At 35.9% G+C, this 25,376-nt stretch overlaps 1 protein-coding gene across 5 annotated transcripts in view; it reads left to right on the top strand.

The window, feature by feature from the left end:
• The first annotated feature begins 43 nt into the window (after positions 1-43).
• The window catches only part of Ddx46 (DEAD-box helicase 46), a 63,015-nt gene continuing 37,682 nt past the window's right edge, over positions 44-25,376 (top strand). For 2 of the 5 annotated variants that reach the window (XM_058586640.1, XM_046468024.2), the window contains exons 1-14: positions 44-229; positions 3,327-3,350; positions 3,963-4,151; positions 6,696-6,839; positions 11,401-11,497; positions 12,454-12,619; positions 14,603-14,754; positions 15,749-15,862; positions 16,501-16,666; positions 17,438-17,558; positions 17,967-18,142; positions 19,080-19,201; positions 22,422-22,500; positions 24,252-24,334. In XM_058586640.1, coding sequence (XP_058442623.1) covers positions 213-229; positions 3,327-3,350; positions 3,963-4,151; positions 6,696-6,839; positions 11,401-11,497; positions 12,454-12,619; positions 14,603-14,754; positions 15,749-15,862; positions 16,501-16,666; positions 17,438-17,558; positions 17,967-18,142; positions 19,080-19,201; positions 22,422-22,500; positions 24,252-24,334 — 1,650 coding nt within the window. In that variant the 5' untranslated portion in view covers positions 44-212. The remainder of the gene's footprint in view (positions 230-3,326; positions 3,351-3,962; positions 4,152-6,695; positions 6,840-11,400; positions 11,498-12,453; positions 12,620-14,602; positions 14,755-15,748; positions 15,863-16,500; positions 16,667-17,437; positions 17,559-17,966; positions 18,143-19,079; positions 19,202-22,421; positions 22,501-24,251; positions 24,335-25,376) is intronic. The other 3 variants (XM_058586642.1, XM_046468025.2, XM_058586641.1) reach the window with 2 other exon arrangements.

Raw genomic sequence — 25,376 nt, forward strand, 5'->3', positions numbered from 1 at the left:
CAGCTTCCGGCCGGCAGTTTCCTTCCTTCTGCGGTCGGTGCCAGCACGTCCTGTTGTCGTTGGCTGCGTTGGGATGGCTTCCTCTGCTGTCTCTGCTACCAGTTCTTAGTGCTAAGTCTTCGCCTGACGCGCCGAGGGTAGCGGGTCTTTCTCCTTTGTCCCTTTCGCTTGCGAGTCGTCCTCAAGGACGCGGCTTTCCTGCAGTCGGCAGAATGGGCAGGGAGTCGCGGTGAGTTAGTGCGCCGAGCGGGCGAGCGGCTTCTCGGGGTAGGGAGAAGAGGCGGGAGTTGAGGTGGTGGCGGGGCCAGGCCTGGGGTGGCCTCCACGTGTGGCCACTGTGCTCCCCAGCCACTGAATGTGCTGGAGCCTTCTGCTGAGGGAATGTCTGTGCTTGGGTCGGTGATGGGCACATTCTTACCCTGCACTGCCATCACCCGTTTTGAGCCTCTGGAGCAAGAGCAGCCCTCCAGGCCGCCTGGGACGGGTCACCCCATCCTGCCACTTCCTACCCTGGTTGCCTCAGCTAGTAGTGATCCCAGTTGATTTTTTTTTTTTTTAATCGCTTCGCATTTGCAACATTTCTCGGCGCCTTTCTGTATTTCAGTTCTTTTTGCGCGGATTGTCTTTTCCCAAGTCGGTTGAAAGGACCGTGTGGGCATTTTTACTGCATCTTCAGCATTGTACTCGACCGGCTTTTACTGGGCTGCAGTATTTGTTGCGTGGATGTTTACTTCGCAAAAGGATTTCATATTTCTTTGTTATCTGCTTTCTGTATTCTTTAAACTCAGCTGGGAGACCTTATTAGGACTGTGAAATCTCTTAAGATTGTTGACAACTGGCTCAGGACCTTGACTCTTTTTTTTTTTTTTATCTTAAATATAAATATTTGATATGTATTTAGCAATGACTGAAAGATGCTTTATGTCTAGGGACAGTGACGGTTTTGCTTTGTTTTTAATGCTAAATGTTTTATTGTGGCATACTTTCAGGGAAATGAACAAAGTGTGAGTAGAGCTTGATGAAATTTAGCAAATATATGAATTGTGTAACCATCATCTGGATAAAGAATACTTCCTTAGCTACAGAAAAATCCTGTGAAGATCTTTTAAATTTCTCTAAAGGCATTTTGGTTTGGTTTGGTTTGGTTTTGGTACCAGGGATTGAACTCGGGGGGCACTCGACCACTGAGCCACATCTCCAGCTCTATTTTGTATTTTATTTAGAGACAGGGTCTCCCTGAGTTGCTTAGTGCCGTGCCCTTGCTGAGGCTGGGTTTGAACTCGAAATCCGCCCCGCTCCCCAGCCTCCCAGGCTGCTGGGATTACAGAGTCGGTCTGCCCTGGGCTTCCTAAAGGCATTGCCATTCATTTGGCTATTCAGACCAGAAATCTGGAAGTGATATTTGATTCGTCTTTTTTATTGCCTACATCTAGTTGGATTCTGCATCCTTTCCCCATTCCTGATCTCCCTCACTTGAGGCCTTTAATCACTTATTGCTAATACTTCTGCACCTCCTTCAAATTGATTGCTCCCTGAATTGATTATCATTCTTTGATCTTGCTTTTCTAATCATTAGAGCCCTCATATTGTCGCCAGAGAGACACTTGTGAAATAAAGATAAAATCAGTGTCATCTCCCTGACTTGTTTTCAGTAGCTCCTTTTGCTTCTAAGATGAAATTCAAACTTTGACAATAGCCTTCAAGGCCTCCTTCTAGCCTTTTAGCCTTCTGCCATACCTTTATGTCCTAGAGTGTGTGCTTTAGGTTTGTTCAAGCAGGAATGAAAGGCTCAGGTGGGAAAGAGCAGGGTGTTAGAGAAGTACTCTGAAGAATCCAGTTTTCCTACATATATGGGTTTCATGAAGGATTGAGAAGGAGAAGGTAGGTCTTGAAAAAACACAGAAAATGAATTATCAATTTAATTTTGAAGATAAAAATTTGTTAGCTTTTGAAGATTTTGAATAGGGTCAGAAGATGATCCTAGAAGCAGGAAGATCAGGAGTCTTTAAAAAAAAACTAGCTGGGCACGGTGTCTCAAACCTGTAATTCCAGTGGCTTAGAAGGCTGAGAGAGGAGGATGTCAAGTTTGAGGCCAGCCTCAGCAACTTAGTGGGGCCCTATGCAACTTATTGAGATCCTGTGTCAAAAATAAAAAGGGCTGGGGATGTGAATCATTGGTTAAGTGCCCTTGGGCTCAATTCCTAGTACCAAAATTAAAAAATAAAAAAATTACTCAGTAGTTAAATCTCATATGGATTAGTGACAGTGATAGCTCTGAAGAGGTGATATAATGTGAAAGGATTACAGAGGTGAAATTGGTAACCCCTGGTGTTTTATTGGTTGTGTAGAATGAAAAAAAGAAAAATATTCGAGTTAACTGATGTTTTGAGCCTAGTGACTAGAAGTTGGGATGATACATAGTTTGGGGTAGGGAAAGGTAACAAGTTTGTATTTCTACAAAAGATAAATCAGGTGTGATCATTCCTTAATGGTTTTATCCAGGATTATAGCTTTGAGTAGTCTTTATACACTAATGGCTCCACAGTATATATTTTCAGACCAAACCTCTTCAACTCCAGACTCAGATTTTACATATGGTTGTACATCTCCACTTGGATACCTAATATTCTGATTTCTTACCTTTCCCCTAAATGTACTCCTTCATTCTTTTCATGTTAGTACATTAGCAACTTTATTTTTCTTTTTGGTACTGGAGGTTGAACACAGGACTTCATGTATGTTGGGCAAGCACGGTACCACTGAGCTTCACTCCCGGCCCTATTTATTTTTATTCTTTTTTGAGATGGGGTCTTGCTGTGTTATTCAGACTGGTCGTGAACTTATGAGCTCAAGTGATCCTTTCTCCTCAACCCCTAGTAGCTAACAGGGACTGTGGGCATGCTACCATACCCCAACTAATAGCTTTCATCTTCCTCAAAATAAGTCCTATATAATGTCATATAAGAATTTCTATAATTGGCTGCCTTGATGTTTATTTGACCTTCTCTTGTGGCACTCTCTAGCTCATTAAGCCTTGGCCAAAGCTGGCTTCCTTGCTGTTCCTTGAATGTGCCAGTAGATCTTCTCAATGACTTTGCAGCTGTCATGGTTCTTCATGGTTCCTACCTTTATTTCCTTTAAGCTTCTATAATAAATGTCACTTTATTTTATTAGTGAAGTCTTCTCTAGTCACCAGCAATAAAGTAGCAAGCTTCCCACTGTCCATTCTCTCTTTTTCCTTTGCTCTGATCTGTTTTTCTCTATTGTACTTCTTGACATATTGCATATTTGTTTCTTTACTTGTCGGGCATCTCCTCCTTAACCAGAACGAAGCTGCCTGGGACTCGAAGGTAGGAGCTTGGACTATTTTGTTTATTGCCCTTGCTTCCCTTTCAAGACAGTTTTCCACCCCTGTTCTGTAACAAAAGAGTTAATTCTTTTCTTCCTTTTTTTTTTTTTTGTGCTGGAGATTGAACCCAGGGGTGATTTATCACTGAGCTACATCCCCACTCATCCCCACTCTAATCAGAGCCAGATTTTTTTATTTTTTCTTTCTTTTTCCAGATTTCAACCATTCTTAGTATCTCAACCTGCCATTCTGACCCAAGCCATGAATATGTTCTATTCATGATGGTTGTATTTTGATCCTGCCCCAAGACCATTGGGTTCAGATCAGCCACTGAAATACACAGGAGAAGGAGACAGGATAGAACTTTCTCTAAGCCCTCCTGTTTTAAACTACTTTAATAAATTGTTTTAGATTTAACCTAAGAGCAGTCTAATTTTTATTTTATAATTACTTGATTACATATTTATCATGTCTGGCTTCCTAATTAAAACAGTTTATGAAAAGTCCTTTCTGTTTTTAATTTGTCTCATGAGATTTTATTGGAAAAAACTAATAAAACAATAGAATGCAAGCTGTATTTGCTAAGCTTAACTTTGACTTCATGCTATTGTAGCCATTATCGGAAACGATCAGCATCCCGGGGACGTTCTGGAAGTAGATCTAGAAGTCGCTCACCTTCAGATAAAAGAAGTAAACGTGGAGATGACAGACGATCTAGAAGCAGAGATAGAGATAGAAGGAGAGAGAGGTCTCGGAGCAGAGATAAAAGAAGATCTCGGTCAAGGGACAGAAAGCGTCTAAGGTAAGACATTAATCTCTGGGGCTGGGGATGTGGCTCGCCTGGCATGCGCAGGGTGCTGGTTTCGATCCTCAGCACTACATAAAAATAAAATAAAGATGTTGTGTCCATCGAAAACTAAAAAAGAATAAATATTAAATTCTCTCTCTCAAAAAAAAAGTCATTAATCTCTGAAAGACTGCTCATAAATTGGGCTTTGTTAACTAAATCAGGCTTCTCAAAAAGTGTGTTTGGACTGCAATTTAGAGGCCCATTTGTGGGCCTTCAGCTTTATCCTTGTTCTTTAGATATAGTCAGAAGGATTTGGCTACCGAGATTCTATCTAACAATATTTTAAATTTGGAAACTTAGGTTGTATTTTCTATAATATAAAGAGCCCCTGAAGCCTATTGTAATAGGTAAAAGTGAAGTTAAAAAAAAAAAAAGGTCGGAAGTTCTAATATTATTCTTCCCCAAGCAGCTGACTACTTGGGTTCAGAGCAGCCACTGGAATAGACAGGAGGAGACAGACAGAACTTTCTCAAAGCCCTCCTTTCTGATTTGAACTACTTTATTAAACTATTCTAAGATTTACACTAAAGCAGTCTAATTTTTGTTTTATATTTTCTTGATTATATAATCATTGGATCATTGGCACTAGTTAAGAAGCCATGACCTTTCTGGAGTTGAAAAACGGTTATTAAAAAATAATTTTCTTGGGGCTGGGGTTGTGGCTCAGCAATAGGGTAGGCTCTCCTAGCATGTGCAAGGCCCTGGGTTTGGTCCTCAGCACCACATAAAAATAAATAAAGGTATTGTGTTCAACTACAACTAAAAAATATATATATATATAATTTTCTTGAGTCAGGCAGAGTGGTGCATGCCTGTAATCCCAGCAGCTCATGATGCTGAGGTGGGAGGATTGTGAATTCAAAGCCAGTCTCAGCAAAAGCGAGGTGCTAACCAACTCAGTGAGACCCTATCTCTAAATAAAAATACAAAGAAGGGCTGGGGATGTGGCTCAGCGGTAGAGTACTCGCCTAGCATGTGTGAGGCACTGGGTTTAATCCTCAGCACCACATAAAGATAAATAAATAAAGGTATAAAAAAATTTTTTTTCTTATACATTTTCTCGTGAAAATAGGAAGTGGAAACATGAGGCTCTGGATTCAATCTACAGTACAATGACAAAAAAAAAAAGAAAAAAAAGGCAAGGAAGACAAAGTTGTACTGTGAACAGATTACAGAGCTGTGAACTGGTACTATGAACAGATCACAGAAAGAATTTGACAGTATTTTTCAGACATTGGAAGGAGAGGATGCAATGATATTATCAGGGAAAGTATTAACCTATGACAGTGTGACTAATGCTAATTAATTCAATTTCATATTACATGGTTCCCTGAATAATTTCACATCGTTAATCACTTAAGTGAAATTGATCATTTAACATTTGTTTTTGACTTTTTAGTGTGAAAGCAGAATCACAAGATTTTAGATCAAGAAGCATTGTGTGGGGGGGTACATGGGGGTTGAACTCAGGAGCTCTCAACCACTGAGCCACATCCCCAGCCCTATTTTGTATTTTATTTAGAGACAGGTTCTCACTAGGTTACTCAGCGCCTCACCATTGCTGAGGCTGGCTTTGAACTCTAGATCCTCTTGGCTCAGCCTCCTGGGCTGTTGCACCCAGCTCAGGAACATTTTGAGAGTATCTAGTGAAGTCTTCATATTTTATAGATGAGGAAATTGAGACCCGGAGAGTTGGAGATCTGACCTTTTCATGTCACTGATTACTAGCAGTACCAGTGAAATTGTTGCCTCCAAATCTTCAGATCACTGATCTTTTCAAAGTCTCATTCTGCTCTGCCCATCCTTCGGCTTTTTTTGTGTGTATGTGGTGCTAGGGATCAAACCTGGGTCTTGCACACTATAGGCAAGTGAGCTCTACCATTGAGCCAACATAAAATTAGTACTCTCATTTTTTCATTGAGCACTTGCTGGACTTGGCTTTACTTGTTTCTTTTTTTTTTAGCTGTTTTGATCCTAAAAGCCTTTAATAATTTATGTTTTTTTTGTTGTTTTGTTACTAGGTATTTAACCTGGGGATGCTATTACTACTGAGCTACATCTCCAGCCCCCACATCCCCCTATTTAAAAAAAATTTTGACAGGGTCTTGCTAACTTGTTGAGGCTGGTCTCAAACTTGGTGATCCTCCTGTCTCAGCCTCCTAAGTCCCTGGTTCACAGATGTGATACTGTGCCAAACAATAATGGTGATAATTAAGAAGCTTTTTTCAGCTGGGTGCTCTGGCACACACCCATAATCCTATCAACTTGGGAGGCTGAGGCAGGAGGATTGCACATCTGAGGCCAATCTCGGCAATTTAGTGAGATCGTCTCAAGAAAAGAAAAAGGTCTGGGGATGTAGCTCAGTGGTGGAGAACACCCCCACCCCCTGCATGCATGCACACACATAAGCAGCAGGTCTTTTCAAATGGACAGAATCGTGATCTGAAATAATAGTTCTGTTGGTTACAGAATAAATGAAAAGTGTCTCTTTTTCAGGCGTTCCAGAAGTAGAGAGAGAGACAGAAGCCGAGAGCGAAGAAGATCTCGCAGCCGAGACAGGAGACGCTCAAGGAGTAGAAGCCGGGGCCGGCGATCCCGATCTTCCAGTCCTGGCAATAAAAGCAAGAAAGCTGAGAATAGGTAAACATCATGCAAGTTGGAAAACTAGCTCTCTTCCCTGTGCCTTTTTTTTTTCCTTCTCTTCCTTTTAAATTTATTCTTATAAACAATTATTGAATTTGGCTCCTGCTATGAACTATTGACAGAATTTTAACTGAGTATAAGTTCATGATTTTGTTGGAAAATACTAGATTCTATCAGGTTGTTTTTTTGGTGGTGCATGCTAGGCAAGCACTCTACCAACTGAGCCCCTCTATCAGTTTTAATAATTAATGCAGTTTACCCTTATTTAATACATACTATTCATGATCAGAAATATGTTTTATAGACCTCTTTCTGGATATTATGTAACTTCCTTTGAAATTATTTTCTTAGGTAACGTTTCTGACATTGTTGACAAATAAACTTTGAATTTTTGGTATGCATTGCTGAATTGCTATTTAGGAAGGGTAAGCTTTGCTTGATTTTTTTTTTTTTTTTTTTTTTGTATCAGGGATTGAACTCGGGGGCACTCGAACATTGAGCCACATCCCCAGCCCTATTTTGTATTTTATTTAGAAACAAGGTCTCACTGAGTTGCTTAGTGCCTCACTAAGCAACTGTTACTGATGCTGGCTTTGAACTCGTGATCCTCTTGTCTTAGCCTCCCGAGCTGCTGGGATTACAGGCATGTGCTACAGTGCCCAGCTAAGCTTTGCTTGTATAAATTAAATATATGTGTTTCCTGGAGATGCCAATAGCATTCATTTTTTTTTTTAAACATTCAGTTTTGGGATGTAACTTGTTTGTTAGACATAATATGTTTACTATATTTCTTTATTCAGTGGTTTGTACTTTACCTATTATTTCTTCACTGAGTCATAGGATAGTTAATATGTAGGCCTAAGTTTGTTTTCTGTATATTCTTCACGTAATTATTGGTATTTTTCCCCATGTTGCTTATTTTACTTAATAAAATTTATTTCACTGTCAGTGTGATACTTTTGGGATTTTAAAAAAATTAAGAGTAGTATGTTCAGAAAAGCGAATGAAATATTAACATACAAATTATTAAATAATTTTAAAGCAAACACATAATAGATCCTCCAACAAGAATAAGAGATAAACCATTGTAGTTAGGTGTGGTGGTGTATGCCTTTAATCCCAACGATGTGGGAGGTTGAGGCAGGAGGATTACAAGTTCAAGACCGGGTTAGCAATTAATTAGCAAGGCCCTAAGCAATTCAGTGAGACCCTGTCTCAAATTTTAAAAAATATAAAGGGCTGGGGATGTAGCTCAGTGGTATAGTACCCCTGAGTTAAATCCCAAGTATCAAAAAGAAAGAAGGAAGGAAAGAAATATTGTCAGTATCCCAGCAGTCTTTTATTTCCCTTTTTAATTCAGCTATCTACCTTCCTAGATAAAATTACTATTGATTTTTATGCTAGTAATTTCCTTACATTCCTGTGTGGTTTTTCCCATCTGTGTCTTCTGGAAAAATAGTTTAGATACCTGATTCTTAACTTTACATGATTTCCATGAATAGGGTCCCATATTTTTTTTGATATTTATTTTTTTGTAGTTGTACACAATAGCTTTTATTTATTTTTATGTGGTGCTGAGGATCGAACCCAGAGCCTTGCACATGCGAGGTGAGCGCTCTACTGCTGAGCCATAACCCCAGCCCCAGGATCCCGTATTTTATGTGTGTGTTTTTTTTTTTTTGGCTTAATATTTTTTTTTTTTTTAATAAATATTTATTTATTTATTTTTAGTTTTCAGCGGACACAACATCTTTGTATGTGGTGCTGAGGATCGAACCCGGGCCGCACGCATGCCAGGCGAGCACACTACCGCTTGAGCCACATCCCCAGCCCCTGGCTTAATATTTTTGAGATTCATTTTTGTTGTTTCTAGCAGTAGTTCATTTTCATTACTGAATAGTATTCTGAGGTGTTAATATACTTCATTTTGTCCATTCTAGTGAGATGGATGTGAGCGTTTTTATATATATGTCCTAGAGAACATGTGCAGCAGTTTACTTAGGTTGTATATCTAGAATTGAAATTGCTTGGTCATAGGTATAACTTTGTTTTTACTTCTTAAATTTTTTTTTTTAATTTATTTTTTGGTGGTGAATGGCCTTGTTCATGCAAGACAAGCACTCTACCAACTGAACTACATCCCCAGCCCTAGCATTGTTTTTAGTAGATAATGTTTTCCCAAGAGTTTGTACTAATTATATTCCTACCATCAAGGTATGAGAATTCTGTTGCTCCATACCCTTTTAAAATTGTTAGTCCTTTAAATTTTTTCCACTTTGTTATATGTGTAATAACAATATCACTGTGGGTTTTGTTGTTTTTTGTTTTTGTTTTTTAAGATACATTCTCACAATATTGCCCAGACTGATCTTGAATTTTGGGCTCAAGTGATCCTCTTGTCCCAGCCTTCTAGGTGCTGGGACTGTAGGCGTGTTATGCCATGCCTGGCATTTTCATGTGTCTCCCTGAGATTGGAGACTTTTCATATTTTTATTGGCCATTTGGATTTTCTCTTTCCTGAAGTATATCTCATTTTAAAATTCATTTATGGAGGCTGAGGATGTAGCTCAGAGGTAGAGTGTTTGCCTAGCATGTGTGAAGCCGTGGATTCAATCCCCAGCACTTCAAAAAAGTAAGTAAATAAAAATATAAATTGATTCATAGGAGTTTTTTGTTCTTTATTTTTTGTAAGGGCTAGGTTGACTATGTCTTATCCAAAATGTTTGAAACCAGAGTGTTTACAGTTTGGATTTTTTTGTATTTTGGGCTATTTGGGTTTTTTTATTTTTTATTTTTATTTTTTAGTTTTTGATAGTCCTTTATTTATTTTATGTGGTGCTGAGAATCGAACCCAGTGCCTCACACATGCCAGGCAAGTGGGCTACCGCTGAGCCACAACCTCAACCCAATTTTGGGCTATTTGTATATTCATGATGAGATGTCCTGGGGATGAGACCCAAGACTAATCAGAAAACTTATTTATGTTTCATATATATTTTATTCACATAGCCCAAAGGTAATTTTATACATTATTTTTAGTTCACCTGCATTAAAAAAAATTTTTTTTATAGTTGTAGATGGATGGCGTGCCTTTATTTGTTTTTATGTGGTGTTAAGGATTGAACCCAGTGCCTCATACATGCTAGGCAAGTGTTCTGCCACTGAGCTACAGCCCCAGCCTAGTGCATCTGCATTTTGAGTGCAAGTTGTCATATGAAATCAGGTGTTGAATTTTCCTCTTGTGGTGTTATGGGTGCTCAAAAATTTAGGATATTGGAACGTTTCAGATTTTGGATTTCAGATTAGGGTGGTTCAATTTTTACTTTAGATGATTAGAGATCTTATGCATTGAGAATAACGGATATAAACCTGACAAGGTCAATATGAGAAAAGAAAATTGTAGGCTACATTCGATGTAAACATGAAGATTAACGTTAAATCCAACAGTCTATGTAAAAGGTAGCATAAATAAATTGAGTTTTTTTAAAAATGGGAACATGGTTTAGCCTTACAAAATTGTAAATGTAATTTATAATTGTAATGTTTACATTGTAATGTTCTATGTTAATATGATTTAAGGAGAAAAGTCATGTGCTTGTTAAATAGATTCAGGAAAAATATTAAACTTAACATATATTCATATTTTAAAGTTTCTTAGCAGAAGTGAGTTGAAAGAGCATTTTATAAGCTCATCATAAAATTAGAAATATAAAGGAATGTAAATATTCTTGAAGAACGATGTTGGAGGACTTTTTCTGCCAAGTGTCTGAAGGTTGTCAAAAAGTTATTAAAATCAGGTCAGTGTGGTATTAATGTAGGGCTGGTCAGATAGACCAGTGGAACCATATAAAGAGCCCAGAAACAGATCCTGGTAATCAGTGAGGACAAGTTATTAAAATTTGGTGTTAATGTCATTTGCTATTTTATAATGAAATAAAACTACTTGCCTACTGTGTGCATACAAAGCAATTCCAGATAGATTAAAGACCAAAACAGGTGGCAACATTAAACCTTTTACAAGTTTATGCTGAAGAATATCTTTTTTATCTCTGAATATCTTTATCAAGTCTGGAAGTATTTGTAATCTCAGAGACTAACACCACATATAAAGGTGGGGGAAGAATGATTAATTTGATTACATTAAAATTAAAACATTTTTAGTCATTATAAGAAACCTTAAGTCAAATACAAGCCAGTTGTGGTTTTAAATCTTATTATGTACATAAATTACCTTACAGAACATTAAGATCTTAGTATATTTCTCTATTTAAGTTTTTATTTTCCTATTTAAATTTTGGTATTGTTTTTAATATGGTACATTCAGATTTTCTTGATTAGATTTCTAAATAGTATTGTTTGCCATTAGTGTCAGGGATTAATTTTTTACATTATATTTTCAGGATGTTTTTTAATGTAATATGAGAATGCAGTTGATTCCTAGAAGTTTATTTCTTAACTAACTAAAAAAGTGAAATACTGGTCTGTGGAGGCATTTTAAAATGAATGTTTCCAAGGACAAATAGTTGATATCTCTTTCTCTGTTTCTCTTTTTTGGTAGGTCTAGGTCCAAAGAGAAAACAGAAAGTGGGGAAAGTTCTAAAGAGAAGAAAAAAGACAAAGATGATAAGGAAGATGAAAAAGAAAAAGATGCTGGCGTATGTTTACTAACTTATAAATAATCCTTATGGTATCAGTCTTGCTTCTATAACAAATTATTTATTTATAGAGCTGATTTTTTTTTTTTTCCTCCCAGTACTGGGGATGGAACCCAGGATCACTCCACCACTGAGATATACATCCTCATCCCTTTTTATTTTGTTTTGAGACAGGTTTTTGCTAAGTTGCTTAGGGCCTCACTAAATTGCTAAGGCTGGCCTTGAACTTGCAATCCTCCTGCCTAAGCCTCCTGAGTTGCTGGGATTATAGGCAAGCACTGCCATGCCTGGCATTTTTTCTCCCTCCTTTGGTGGTGGTGGTAGGGATTGAACGAACACAAAGCCTCACACATACATCTAAGACATGTGCTTTCTGAGCTACATTGTCAGCCCTGTGCTTAATTTTAAAATACATAATGGCATAAGATAAAAGGAAGATAAAGTAATAGTTGTCTCCATGAGAAATTTTTTCTCGAAAAAGTTGCATTTTATTCACGTCATCTGTTTTTATTTACGAAATGTGATTAGACCATGTAAATGTTGTCAAATTGACTTCCAAAATAGTTGTATGTTTTCACATATGTATTTTTTAATTTTTGGTACTGGGGATTGAACCCAGAAACACTTTACCATAGAGCTATATCCCCAGTGCTTTTTATTTTTTATTTTAAGATAAGATCTCACTAAGTTGCTAAGTCTGGCCTCAAACTTGCAATACTCCTACCTCAGCCTCCCAAATTGCTAGGATTATAGGCATGGGCCATTATGCCTGACTTATGAATCTGTTTTTTAAGATGTATGATCTAGTAAATCTGGTCTACATTTAGCAGTTTATATTTGTGCCTATATTGTTTTCCTTTTTTATAATTTGGAGAACTTATATGGAATGTCACTTGGAGTAAAACTGCTAATATTGGTTTTGCTTTTTATTTTCCTTTTCTCTTCCCCTTCCCAAGAACTTTGACCAGAATAAACTGGAGGAAGAAATGAGAAAGCGAAAGGAAAGAGTTGAAAAATGGCGAGAAGAGCAGCGTAAAAAGGCCATGGAAAACATAGGGGAACTGAAAAAAGAAATTGAAGAGATGAAACAAGGGAAAAAATGGAGTTTAGAAGATGATGATGGTATATTTATTTGTTATATTCCAGAATTATTAGTAAATTTCATATAAGGATGGGGGCTTTTTTTTTTTTTTTGAAAGTGGAAAATATACATGATATATAAAAGTAGACAATTCAGTGGTAAGAAGTACACTCATAGTGTTGGAGAGCCATTGTCATTGTTCATTTCCTGAATTTTTTCATCATTCTAAACAGCAACTCTATACTTATTAATAACTCACCATCCTGTCTCTCTCAGCCTGTTTTAAGTAAGAGAGAGAGAGAGAGAGAATTTTTTAATATTTATTTTTTAGTTTTTCGGCGGACGCAACATCTTTGTTTGCATGTGGTGCTGAGGATCGAACCTGGGCCGCACGCATGCCAGGCGAGCACGCTACCGCTTGAGCCACATCCCCAGCCCCAGTAACTTTTATTCTACTTTCAGTCTCTATGAACTTGCTCATTTTAGGGATCTCATAAAAGTGGAATCGTTCAATATTTGTTCTTTTGTGTCTGGCTTATTTCAGTGTGCACAATGTTATCAAGATTCATCTATATTATAGCATATGTGAGAATTTCTTTAAATGGCTGAATAATATTTCATTGTATTTATATGTCACATTGTATTTATTCATTCGTTATTATTTTGCACCTTTAGGTTGTTTATGCATTTTGGCTAGTGTGAATAATGCTGCTATGAGCATTGGTATGAAAATATATTTATTTAGGTACTTATTTTTTTCTTTCTTCCTTTCTTTTTTTGTATGAAATTTGAACCTAGGAGCAGTCTACTCCTGAAGTACATCTTTAGCCATTTTTAAATTTTTTTTTATTTTGAGATGGGATCTTGCTAAGTTGCCAATGCTAGCCTTTAACTTTTGGTTCTCCTGCCTCAGCTTCCCAAGTTGTTGGGATGACAGGCATGTACCACCACAGCTGGAAGCTCTTTAATTGCTGGTATAAATGTTATGAGAGTAAATGAAGGACATGCTTTCAAGTCCCTTCTCTAATTTTTCATAATTTATAGAGAACCTCTCCGCTTTATTATTATTATTATTATTATTATTGTGTGTATGGTACTAGGCATCAAACCCAGGGCCTCACCTTTGCTAGACTAACTCTATCCCAACCTACCTCTCCATTTCTGTTTTAATTTTGAGACTTTAGTGAAGTGAAAGATTGTGGACTTGGAGGAAAATGGAATTTTGGCCCATTTTCTGAAAGTTCCAAAGTGGTTTGAATACATGCATGGATTATGTCTATAAAAGATCATGATGTCTTCATTACATAAAATTATTTTTAGTTATGAGTAATGTGCCATTTTTTCTTTCTGTGATTGGGGTACTTGAAAGAAAAGAAATGATTATAAATGTCATTTAGCAGAGAAAGTTTTTAATTCTGCTTCTAGTAATATTACTATAAATCTAAAATGGATTTTTTTTTTTTTTTTTTTTTTTTTTTTTTTGCTGTACTATAACTAAACCTAGTGCCTTATACATGCTAGACTAGTGCTGTACTACTGAGCTGTATCCTCAGCCGTGGAGATCCATTTTCTAAGCATAATTAAATGACTTATTGGCATTTATTTTTTCATCATTGTTATTTAAAAGTAATACATGGTTGGGCTTGATGGTGCAGGCCTGTAATCCCACAGTGGGAGACTGTGTCAGAAGGACTGCAAGTTCAAGGGCAGCCTGGGCAAATTAGTGACACTCTGTCTCAAAATATAAAGGGCTAAAGATAGTAGTAGAACACTTGCCCTAGGCTTAATCCTCAGTAACACATACACCCACCTAATCCCACTCCACCCTCTGCAAAAAAAAAAAAAGTAATGTGTGATTTAAAAGTATAAAAACTTCTAAGTGTAAGTATTGAACTGTAGTGTGGCTGGAGTAATTGGAAAGGGGTGGGTGTTAGCAGTGGGAGAAAAGGTTAGAAAGGTAAGGTGTGGTCTGTGTAGGGTATTTTAAAACACAATGTACAAAGAAATACATTCTGATATTTTAGATGATGAGGATGATCCTGCAGAAGCTGAAAAGGAAGGAAATGAAATGGAGGGTGAGGAATTAGATCCATTAGATGCGTACATGGAAGAAGTGAAAGAAGAAGTGAAAAAGTTTAATATGAGAAGTGTAAAAGGTGGAGGGGGAAATGAAAAGGTATGGAGTTTTTTCCTTCTTTTTAAAGATTTATATTCCCACTTGGATAATTCATCCTACTCTTGATTTGCATTTTAACTGAGTTAATGTTTTCGTTTTTCTTCATCTCAGAGATAACAATACTTTTCCCAAGTACCAGAGAAACCGATGAATTTAAAAAATTTTTAAAATGATGAATTTTAGCTGTAAATGTACTTTCAAAAGCTGTTCTTTTACCACCATCTTTATTTAGTATCTTTGTTTATATATTACTATCTCAAGTCCTTTATAGCATTTATTACCTTTTCATATATTATAATTTTTATTGTGCTTTCTATTTTTTCCACCTGCCTTCAAAATAAACTCCAAAGAGTGGTGACCTTGACCTGTCTATTGATTCATCCAAACTCCCAGAACAGTGCCTGGCTTGTCTAATGAGTAAAAAATATCATTTGCTAGTATATTTAAAATATATCATCATATCATCTAACATCATGGAAAAAACCATGTATATATAAATGTTTTTTTTAGTTTTTTTTATATTTCACAATGTAATATAATTATCCCAGCAGCTTGGCAGCCTGAGGCAGGAGGATTGCAAATTTGAGACCAGTGTCAATCTGTAATCCTAGTTACTGGGGATACTGATTGAGAAGGATTGCAAATGTAAGGGCAGCCTGGGCGACTTACTGATACCCTGTCTCAGAATAAAAAGTGAAAAGGGATGAAAGTGTAACTCGGTGATAGAGTGCCCCTGAGTTCCATCCCTAGTACTGGCAGGGAGGGGTGGGGGAATGTGTGTGTGTGTGTGTGTGTGTGTGTGTATGTACATATAAAACATAATTGTATTACATTTAAAATTTTATACAAATTAAAGTGAAAAAGCACACTACTGTTTGTCATTTCATTAAGTTGTGAATAAATTAATTTGATTATAAATTATGAAACCATTGTTCTTAGTGTATAACTTGTTTTTCCCTTTTGCAAAACAATTTATATTCCTTTTTTATTTTAGAAGTCTGGGCCAACAGTCACAAAAGTTGTCACTGTCGTGACAACCAAAAAGGCAGTTGTAGATTCTGATAAGAAGAAAGGTGAGCTGATGGAGAATGACCAGGATGCCATGGAGGTGATTTTTTTTTTAATTGATTTTGACTTTATTCATGATAGTATCCTACAAGCATTTATTGCATAACATTGATTGAGACATATTATTCAGCTATGCAGACTATTATGAGGAACCCTTGCTATTCTTAGTAGTGTAGTAGAATTTATCTAAATATGGTAGAACATTCCGAAGTCTTTCATTCCTTGCTGTGTGCATTTTTTCATCCCCCTCATCAGCTCACCTCAAGTTTACAATATGGAGAGAAGAAATGAAGTGACAGAATGAATTAAATTTCTTTGCATTAGCATAGTGAAAACAATAGCAAAACTTCATTAAGCCATTACTGAGAATTACTTTAATTTTGTATTGCAGTATAACTTTCTATAAGGGCAAAGAAAAAATAAATTTTGTTATAAAACTTTGCAGGAGGTGTTATAAAAATTCTAATTGACAGGAATAGTTTGAAGTGATTTTTGAAATTAGGTGTTAAGTTCTGGTGTAGCATAAAAATCTCATGGGTTAAGCAGTCTGTTTAGAATAAAAGCAAAAAGAGCCCTAGAGTAGTTTCTAGGAGAGGAGACTTTTAAAATCTAGAACTGTTGCTTCGTATAAGGGGACAATAATGAATTTTTTTACTTTTTTTTTTTTGTAAACTAAAGTATTCTTCAGAGGAGGAAGAAGTTGATCTTCAGACAGCTCTTACAGGCTATCAGACCAAACAGAGAAAACTTTTGGAACCAGTTGATCATGGAAAAATTGAATATGAGCCATTCAGAAAAAACTTTTACGTTGAAGTCCCAGAACTAGCAAAAATGTCTCAAGAGGGTAAAGTTCTTTTATTTGTTTATTGGTTATAGTGGGCTCAAAGGAGGATATACTTCACTCTGCCCAGGAGTAATGTGGACAAACCTGTGAGGTAGAGGGTTTTAGGGAAATATTTTTTAAATGAGCAAAATTAATTCAGCTTCTTGTTTTTAGTGTTTTAAAGTGAGATTGCCAATAAAATATGTCTGTTAGGCTCGATGTGGTGGCGCATGCCTATAATCCCAGCAGCTCGGGAGGCTGAGACAGGAGGTTTCGAGTTCAAAGCCAGCCTCAGAAAGGGTTAGGCACTAAGCAACTCAGTGAGATCCTGTTTCTAAATAAAATACAAAAATGGGCTGGGAATGTGGCTCAGTGATTGAGTGCCCCTGAGTTCAATCCCTGGTACAAAAAAAAAAAAAAATTTATTAGTCCTTCTAGTATTTAAGAGTTAGGAGATACATAGTGGATATGGATATTATTGGTTGAATAAAGGTAATTGGACAAGTCATGGTAGAATAAGTGGCTCTATTACTTGTCTGTTATTCCTTTTATTTTATTATTATTGTAGTTTTAAGAAAAAAACGAAAGATTGTCGAAATGAGGGTATTTCTGGTCATCCTTAGTTGATTGCAACAGTAGCTACTTTAAGTGACTTTCAATGCTTCCTCCGATAACTCTTCCATAATATTGTTTGTTAAATTGAAAAAAAAAATGAGCTGATATTCTTAGTCCTACCATGCCTAATTAAAATAGAAAGCATCAGGAATTTTTGATCTGGGCTTTGTTTTGCAGAGGTGAATGTATTTCGATTGGAAATGGAGGGTATCACAGTCAAAGGAAAAGGTTGCCCCAAACCAATTAAGTCTTGGGTCCAGTGTGGAATTTCCATGAAGATCTTAAATTCTCTCAAAAAGTAAGTGGTTATCTACATTTTTCAGTATCTTACTACTCAAAATTGCCCTTTCAAACAAATATTTCTGTTGGTTACATTTTTCATCATCTCAAAAAGAAAGCCATATATTCCCATCACCTCCACATTCATTAATGTACTTTTGTCTATATATGTTTAGTTATACTGGACATTTTATATGAACACTATCACTTAACTTGTAGTCTTTCTGATTATTTTCACTTAGTATAATCACAGTGTTTTTAAGATTTGTTCATATTGTAGAATCTCTGAATACCATATTCCTTTTTATTTCCAAATAATACTTTCTTGTATGAACATGCCACATTTTGGAAGAACTTATTTTTATGGGATTCTGGGGAATCAGAAGATCTCAGTTCTTACCTTCTCTTTCTATTCTTTGTTTTTAAGGCATGGGTATGAAAAGCCCACACCAATCCAAACGCAAGCAATTCCTGCTATAATGTCTGGACGAGATTTGATTGGCATTGCCAAAACAGGAAGTGGAAAGACCATTGCTTTTCTGTTGCCCATGTTTAGACACATTATGGATCAGAGGTCATTAGAAGAAGGAGAAGGGCCAATAGGTATAGTTCTTCTCATTAAATTAATTTTTGACATATCCTTGTTGTCAATTAATCAGAAAGACCTGATATCCTATATTGTTCTTAATTATAACAATAAAGATGCCTTTATGTACAATTCCTTTATCATTTTGGCACTTTGGGGCTGATTTCCCCTTACCAGCAGGTGGAGTGAGAATCTTCAGAGTTCTGGAGTGACATCTCAGAAGTACAAAAACAGCCTCTCCTGGCACAGCTCAGTTTTTAAACTCTGACTCGGCAGGTAGACCCCTCATGCATATATCTGTTTAATTTATGTTGAGGTTTGTTCCTAGCCCAGTATCATTGGATATATAAACTCAACAAGGAAGATAATATGGAAATGTATTTTCCTTTTTTTTTTTTTTTTTTTTTTTATGGCTTTATAGTCTGTAGTATCGGCATTTCATTCAGGGTTAGGTCTTCAGATTCAGATGTTGATTCATTTTGGCAGAGATATCTTCTGCAAATTTTAGTAGGGTTTTGGAAAATTGTTCGGCTCCTTTCTTGGAAATACAGGGTACTGTTTATTTCTTCTCTGTCTGAGCCAATCAGACCAAGGTTGTTTCCTGAAGCAGCGGTATGGCTTCTGCAACACAGTGAGTCACTTGATTTTCTTTGTTCTGTGATTTGCAGTTGAAAACTGTTTTCATTCTGTTCAACCAAGTATTTTCCTGAAGGTTGAGTGTGATATTTTTAACTCTCATTTATTTTCCTATAGCATGTTCTTAAAAATCTGCCTACCCTTCACCACAATCTCTGCCGTTACAAAGCTTTTGAAATAGAATTTTCAGAGTTGCGTAATTTTTTTTTTTTTTAATTAAGAGAGATGACTTTTATTTCAGGGGTTAAACTTAACATTTTAAAATCTAGCTTCTTAAGAATCTTGGTGCTTAGGCTTTTGACATATTTATCTTTTCAGCTGTCATCATGACTCCAACTCGAGAACTGGCTTTACAAATTACTAAAGAATGTAAGAAGTTTTCGAAGACTTTGGGACTTAGAGTGGTCTGTGTTTATGGAGGAACAGGAATCAGTGAGCAGGTACTTACAACAGGAACATTCAGCTTTTCCATCATTTCTCAAATTGAATGGTTCAGTAAAGAAAAAGTGATTTTTACTTTAGTGTTTTGAATAGTGACTCTTCTATCATAAAGAGGATTAGGTGTGAAATAGTTGTAAGAATGAATTATGTGGGCTGGGGTTGTGGCTCAGTGATAGAGTGCTCACCTAGCATGCTTGAGACACTGAGTTTGATCTTCACCACATATATATAAAATAAAGATATTGTGTTCAATTAAAACTAAACAATGAATTAAAAAAAAGAATGAGTTATGTTATCCAGAATGAATATGTTCTGAAAGTGTAATACAATATGGTGACTATAGTTAATCTTGTATTATGTACTTAAAATTACAGAGTACAGAGTAGTTTCTTTCTTTCTTTTCTTTTTTTTGGTACTAAGGATTGAACCCAGGGGCATTTAACCATTGAGTCCCAGCTCCAGCCCCTTTTGTTTTTTTATTTTCAGACAGGGTATTGCTAAGTTGCTTTGGGCCTTGCTAAATTGCTGAGGCTGACCTTGAACTTCCAATCCTCCTGCCTCAGTCTCCCAGATTGCTGGGATTATAGGTGTGCATCACCATGCCCTCTCCCCAGACCTTTAATACATAATTCTATGTGTATTTCTACTGGGAACTGAATCTAGGGGTCCTTTACCATCAAGCTATATCTCTAGTCCTTTTTATATTTATTCATTTGCTTTACTTATTTATGTACTTACTTACCCTGGGGATTAAACGCAGGAGTACTTTACCATTGGGCTAATCCCTAACTCTTTATTGTTTATTTTGAGATAGGGTCTTACTAAGTTGACAAGATTGGATTCAAACTTGTGATCTTCCTGCCTCCCCCACACATTGCTGAGATTACTGGCAAGGTCCACCCAGCTCTAATACATAATATTTTTTGTTGATTATACCTCAGTAAACCTAGGAGAGTCACATGCAGTGGCACAAACCTGTAATCTCAACTACTTGGGAGGCTGAGGCAGGAGGATTCCAGTTCAGCTATTTAGTGAGACCCTGTCTCAAAATAAAAATAATATACTAGAGTGCCCCTGGATTTAATCCCTGGTACTGCATGTGACTGCAAGCTGACACACACCTCACACAAGCCAGGGTAGTAGGAGAATGATTATGTTAATGCTCTATTTTTAAAATTTGAGGGCTGGGGTTGTGGCTCAGCGGTAGAGCACTCACCTAGTGCATGTGGGGCCCTGGGTTCGATCCTCAGCACCACATATAAATAAATTAAATAAAGGTATTGTGTCCAACTACAGCTAAAAAATAAATATTTTTTTTTTAAAAAGAAAAATAAAAAAGTATAAAATTTGGAGTAGTTTTATGTTAACATGATCTTCCTCTTCTCCTGCCTAAGGAAGTCAGAATATTTTCCATCTTTGTTTTTGGATAAACTCAGGGGCACTCGACCATTGAGGCCACGTCCCAGCCCTATTTTGTATTTTATCTAGAGACAGGGTCTCACTGAGTTGTTTAGAGCCTTGCTTTTGTTGAGGCTGGCTTTGAACTCTCTATCTTCCTGCCTCAGCCTCCTGAGCTATTGGGATTATAGGCATGCACCAAAGTATTGAGAGCATTTAATAAGTTGACCAGTTAGATTAATAAGAACTGGATTAATAAGAACTGGAATTTGCCTTAGGACCTAGGTCTTCTGATTCCCAGATTGGCATTTATTGTCTTTAATGCTTGTTGACATCTTGAAAAATGGTGATGAATGGTATGCCATAATATCACAGTTTCATCTGCATTCTTAAATGATTTTAGAAAGAATTATTTAAACCATTTTGACTCTCTTTGGCTTGGCATTTATCTAAGTGTCTTCTAAAGAATGATAGCGATAGATTTTTATTTATTTGTTTATTTATTTATTTATTTGTAGTTGTAGGTGGACAGTATGTCTTTGTTTTATTTTTTTGTGATTCTGAGGATTAAACCCAGTGCCTCACACATGCGTGGCAAGTGCTCTGCCACTGAGCTACAGCCCAACCCCAGATATTTTGTTTAATTAGAAGAAAAAATAATGGGTTCTATGATCAAATAAGTCCTGGAAGTGTTCGGTTATACAAAGTTAAAACAGGTTTTTTTTTTCTTCAAGACTTCATAGATTGATGAACTAATATATATTGAGATACCAGGATAATAAGATATAATTTAAGTGGCATTCTCTGAACTTACTGAAAGTAAAATTCTTTCTTAATATTAAAACCAGGGAGTATTTGATTTCTTTATCCTAATGCTATTTTAAATACTTGAGCTTGGCTTCTTTTTTAAAAAAAAATATTTTTTGGGTTATAGATGAATGTCTTTATTTTATTTGTTTATATTTAATGTGGTGTTAAGGATCAAACCCAGTGCCTCACATGTACTAGGCAAATGCTCTGCCACTGAGCTATAGCCCCAGCCCACACTTGGTTTATTTACTGAGTTCATCTTTGTAAATTTTTTGGATCACATTTTGTAGTAAGAAATGCATTTAGAAAACAAATTTTAAAAATAGAAATACATTTCTAAAATAAACTGGTACATGCGTGCATATTACATTTATATAAATCAAACAAAAGTTTTGTCATGTGCTGAGTATGGTGGTCCTTGCCTGTAATCCCAGTGACTGGGAAGCTGAGATAGGAGTATCACAGGTTTGAGGCCAGCCTCAACAATTTAGCAAGACCCTGACTTAAAGTAAAAATTTTAAAAAAGGGGGTAGAAGTATAATTCAGTGGTAAAATTCCCTGAGCTCAATTCCCAGTACCCACTACCCCCAAATTGTGATGTCTAGGGCACTGGTATTTTTCATTCTATTTAATTACTTAAATGACTGGTTGTAACTTATGAAATTAATTTAATTGGTGGTAACCCTAAATTAGAAACATTGATATGTTTCTGTGTGTTTTACACACCTCTCTTCATCTTCCTTTCATAAAGGTTTTGAGACAATGGTAAATTAAAATTGGTAAAATTCTTTAGTTTCATTGGTTTCAAATTTATGGCAGCATGTGGTCATGCTACTCTTAAATATTCCATTAGTAGTGCTCCTGCATTCCAAAGAATTTAGTCGGAAATTTTAGAGTGTTTTAGTCGGATCTTGTTTTGCTTGGTAGAACCATGCAAGGATCGATACTAGATTTTTTAATCTGTTTAAGCATTAGTGATGATCACCTAAAAAATTTCATCTTTTTAATTAGATTGCTGAGCTGAAAAGAGGTGCTGAAATTATTGTTTGCACACCTGGTCGAATGATTGACATGTTAGCAGCTAACAGTGGTAAGTCAGAGGTATTTTTTTCTTGTTCTGTTTTAGTTATGGATTTTATATATATATTTTTTTTTAGCAAATACAAGAAACCAATAAAGGGTTTCTATGTTTCCTCTTAAAGCTGTAATATCTTAAAATTTGTATTGTAACAAGTTTATTATCATAAGTATTAGTAGTTTTTTTGTGATTCAATTTAAAATTTCTTTTCAGAACCAACTATATCTGATCTCTTAGCATTTAGATTTTGAATCCATTTTTCACCTCGCTTTACTTTTAAAAGGATACATATATTATCTTATTTGTTATTATAAAATTTAGGCTTTTTTCTTTGCAGTATCTTACAATACTAGATAAATTAAGATATTGCAGCTTCAAGAAATTTTACCTTTTGTAAATATTGCATGTTTTTAGCTCATATTGCTTTGTTAAATTATTCCCTATCAAAACTGTTACTAAACTGTTGACATTATTTAACTTCTGTGGAGAAAGGCCCTTCAAGATTTATAGAACTGGGCTTCCGAGACTTAAACCATCAAAGGTAGGTAATTTAATGCTGTTCCCAACCTTGCAAAACTAATTGGGGCTGCAAATGTTAGTGTGGAATACTTAGATATTAGGAAGCACTTATTTTGGCTCATTTTTATTTTTTGATGAAAATGCTTTCAAAGATTTCCATTGCAGTATTCAGTATATACATACAAGGGTAATAAAAACCGAGTAATGCATGTTTCTAATAGCATTCTGCTTGAATTTCTGTATGAACTTAATTCTAATTCTACATGAAGTTGGCAAAGTGACATTGAAATGGTTTGATAAGTCATTGTGCTTGTATAGCCTACGAAAAGTTTTGGGATGACTGCTGATTAAATAATCCCTTGTTTTTTCTCAATGCTGCATTGATTAAATCTCCTGAAATTCATCTTGATTAATTTACCTTTTTCCTTTATCTGTCCTTATTGGTTTATCTTTAATAACTATTTTATATGTGTTTTGCCAGGTGATTGATTCAACAGTTGATAGCAGTGCTTTTATTAATTCTTTGGAAAAGGATTCCTGTGTATTTAGCTTTCACTGGTTAAGAAGCCAGGAACATTTATTTAAATCAGTAGGAACTCATTTAAGTAAAATTGCAGTTGTAGCTTTTTATAGAAAAATAGAAAAATGTATTTATATAATGCATTTTGTATTTAAAGATTTTGTGTAATATGTTAGTTACCTAATGATGTTGAATAGTTTCTCATTAATGGTTTGACCTGCCCATTTAAGGAGCTTCTAAATATAGGGAAAATAGATGATAAAATAAGATAAAGAGAAATTTTCTACATCTGAAGTGTAGTTAGCACTGGAACTTGCTTTCCACACATACGCTGTAATCTCTAATATGTTTTTTTCTAGGTGATGCTGTCAAATAATGGCTGATGTGGCTCGATGCTTCATCTCAGTCTTAGTTTTATGATGTGTTTTGGAGAGGGCTGTTTTCTGAATTTTACAGGTTCTTCAGGCCCTATGATGGTATGCAAGAGACGAGTTTGACAAAATAAAGGGCCTCATATACCCATTGTCAGAAAGTATTTGTCACTAGATTAAGACATTGTAGACCAAAATTTCTTTTCACTGTTTAAAGATACCTAACCTACCCCTGTGGTTAAGTCAGGCATTTTAGTTCCCTTTACAGTTTTTTAAGTTCTTGGTAGTCATAAAATGACTTGGTGACTGATTTTTAGTTTTTCTTTTTGTTTTTATTTTTCTTCTCATCTTAGGTCGGGTCACAAATCTTCGAAGAGTGACATACGTTGTTTTGGATGAAGCAGATAGAATGTTTGACATGGGTTTTGAACCACAGGTAATTGCTGAGTTTCTTAAATGTTTTGAAATGTAAATATGACTGTGTAACTGCCATAAGAATGAAATGTTCATGTGGTTTCTGAAATTCAAACACATTTTTTTGCCTAGAAATATAGTATGTTAGGGACACATGGAATTAAAATAGATATTTATGTTTCAGATTCCTTATAAAACTTGTTTAGGAGGTATTTATGCAAGCAACTCCTTAGAAGTCTAAAACCATCATAAATCAAACTAGAATTAGAAAATGGAACTGGAGACTGTCATGCTAAATGAAATAAGCCATTCCCCAAAATCCAAAGTTCAAATGTTCTCTCTATATGTGGATGATAACACACCATAAGGGGCAGGGGAGAAGAATAGAGGTTCATTGGATTAGACAAAGGGTAATGAAGGGAAGGGAACGGAACGGAACAGTGATAGGAAGAGGAAAGACAATAGAAAGAATTGGACATGACTTTCCTGTGTTCATGTGTGAATACACCACTAGTATAACATCTCATTCAACCACAAGAATGTGGTTTAATTAGAGTAAGTTATACTGTATAATATGTAAAACTTTCTATAGTCACGTATAACTAAAAAGAAAAAATAAACAGAATTAGAGTACTAACCTTAAACTTTCATATTTTCTAGTTACATTTTCTTTTCAAATAAATTGTTTTAATTTCTGCTTTTAACTACCCTCATGATCTAGGTAGCATGTTGTTATTTACATTCTCCAAACATAAAAACTAAGGTTTAGCCAGTTGCGGTGGTGCACGCCTGTAATCCTGTAATCCCAGTGGCTTGGGAGGCTGAGGTTGGAGGATCGAATTCAAAGCCAGCCTTAGCAATGGTTAGGTGCTTAGCAACTCAGTGAGACCTGTCTCTATATAAAATACAAAATAGGGCTGGGGATGTGGCTCAGTGGTCAAGCATCCCTGAGTTCAATCCCTAGTACCCAAAAATAAATAAATAAGATTCAAAGCATTTGACCAGCTTAGGTTTTTATATTTCTCTTACATGCAGTTTGGTCTAGTATAAGATTTCACTGATAG

Source organism: Marmota monax, unplaced genomic scaffold (assembly GCF_021218885.2).
Source record: "Marmota monax isolate L192 unplaced genomic scaffold, Marmota_monax_Labrador192_F-V1.1 WCK01_AAM20220418_F8-fsc00196, whole genome shotgun sequence".
In the NCBI taxonomy this organism is placed as follows: Eukaryota; Metazoa; Chordata; class Mammalia; order Rodentia; family Sciuridae; genus Marmota; species Marmota monax.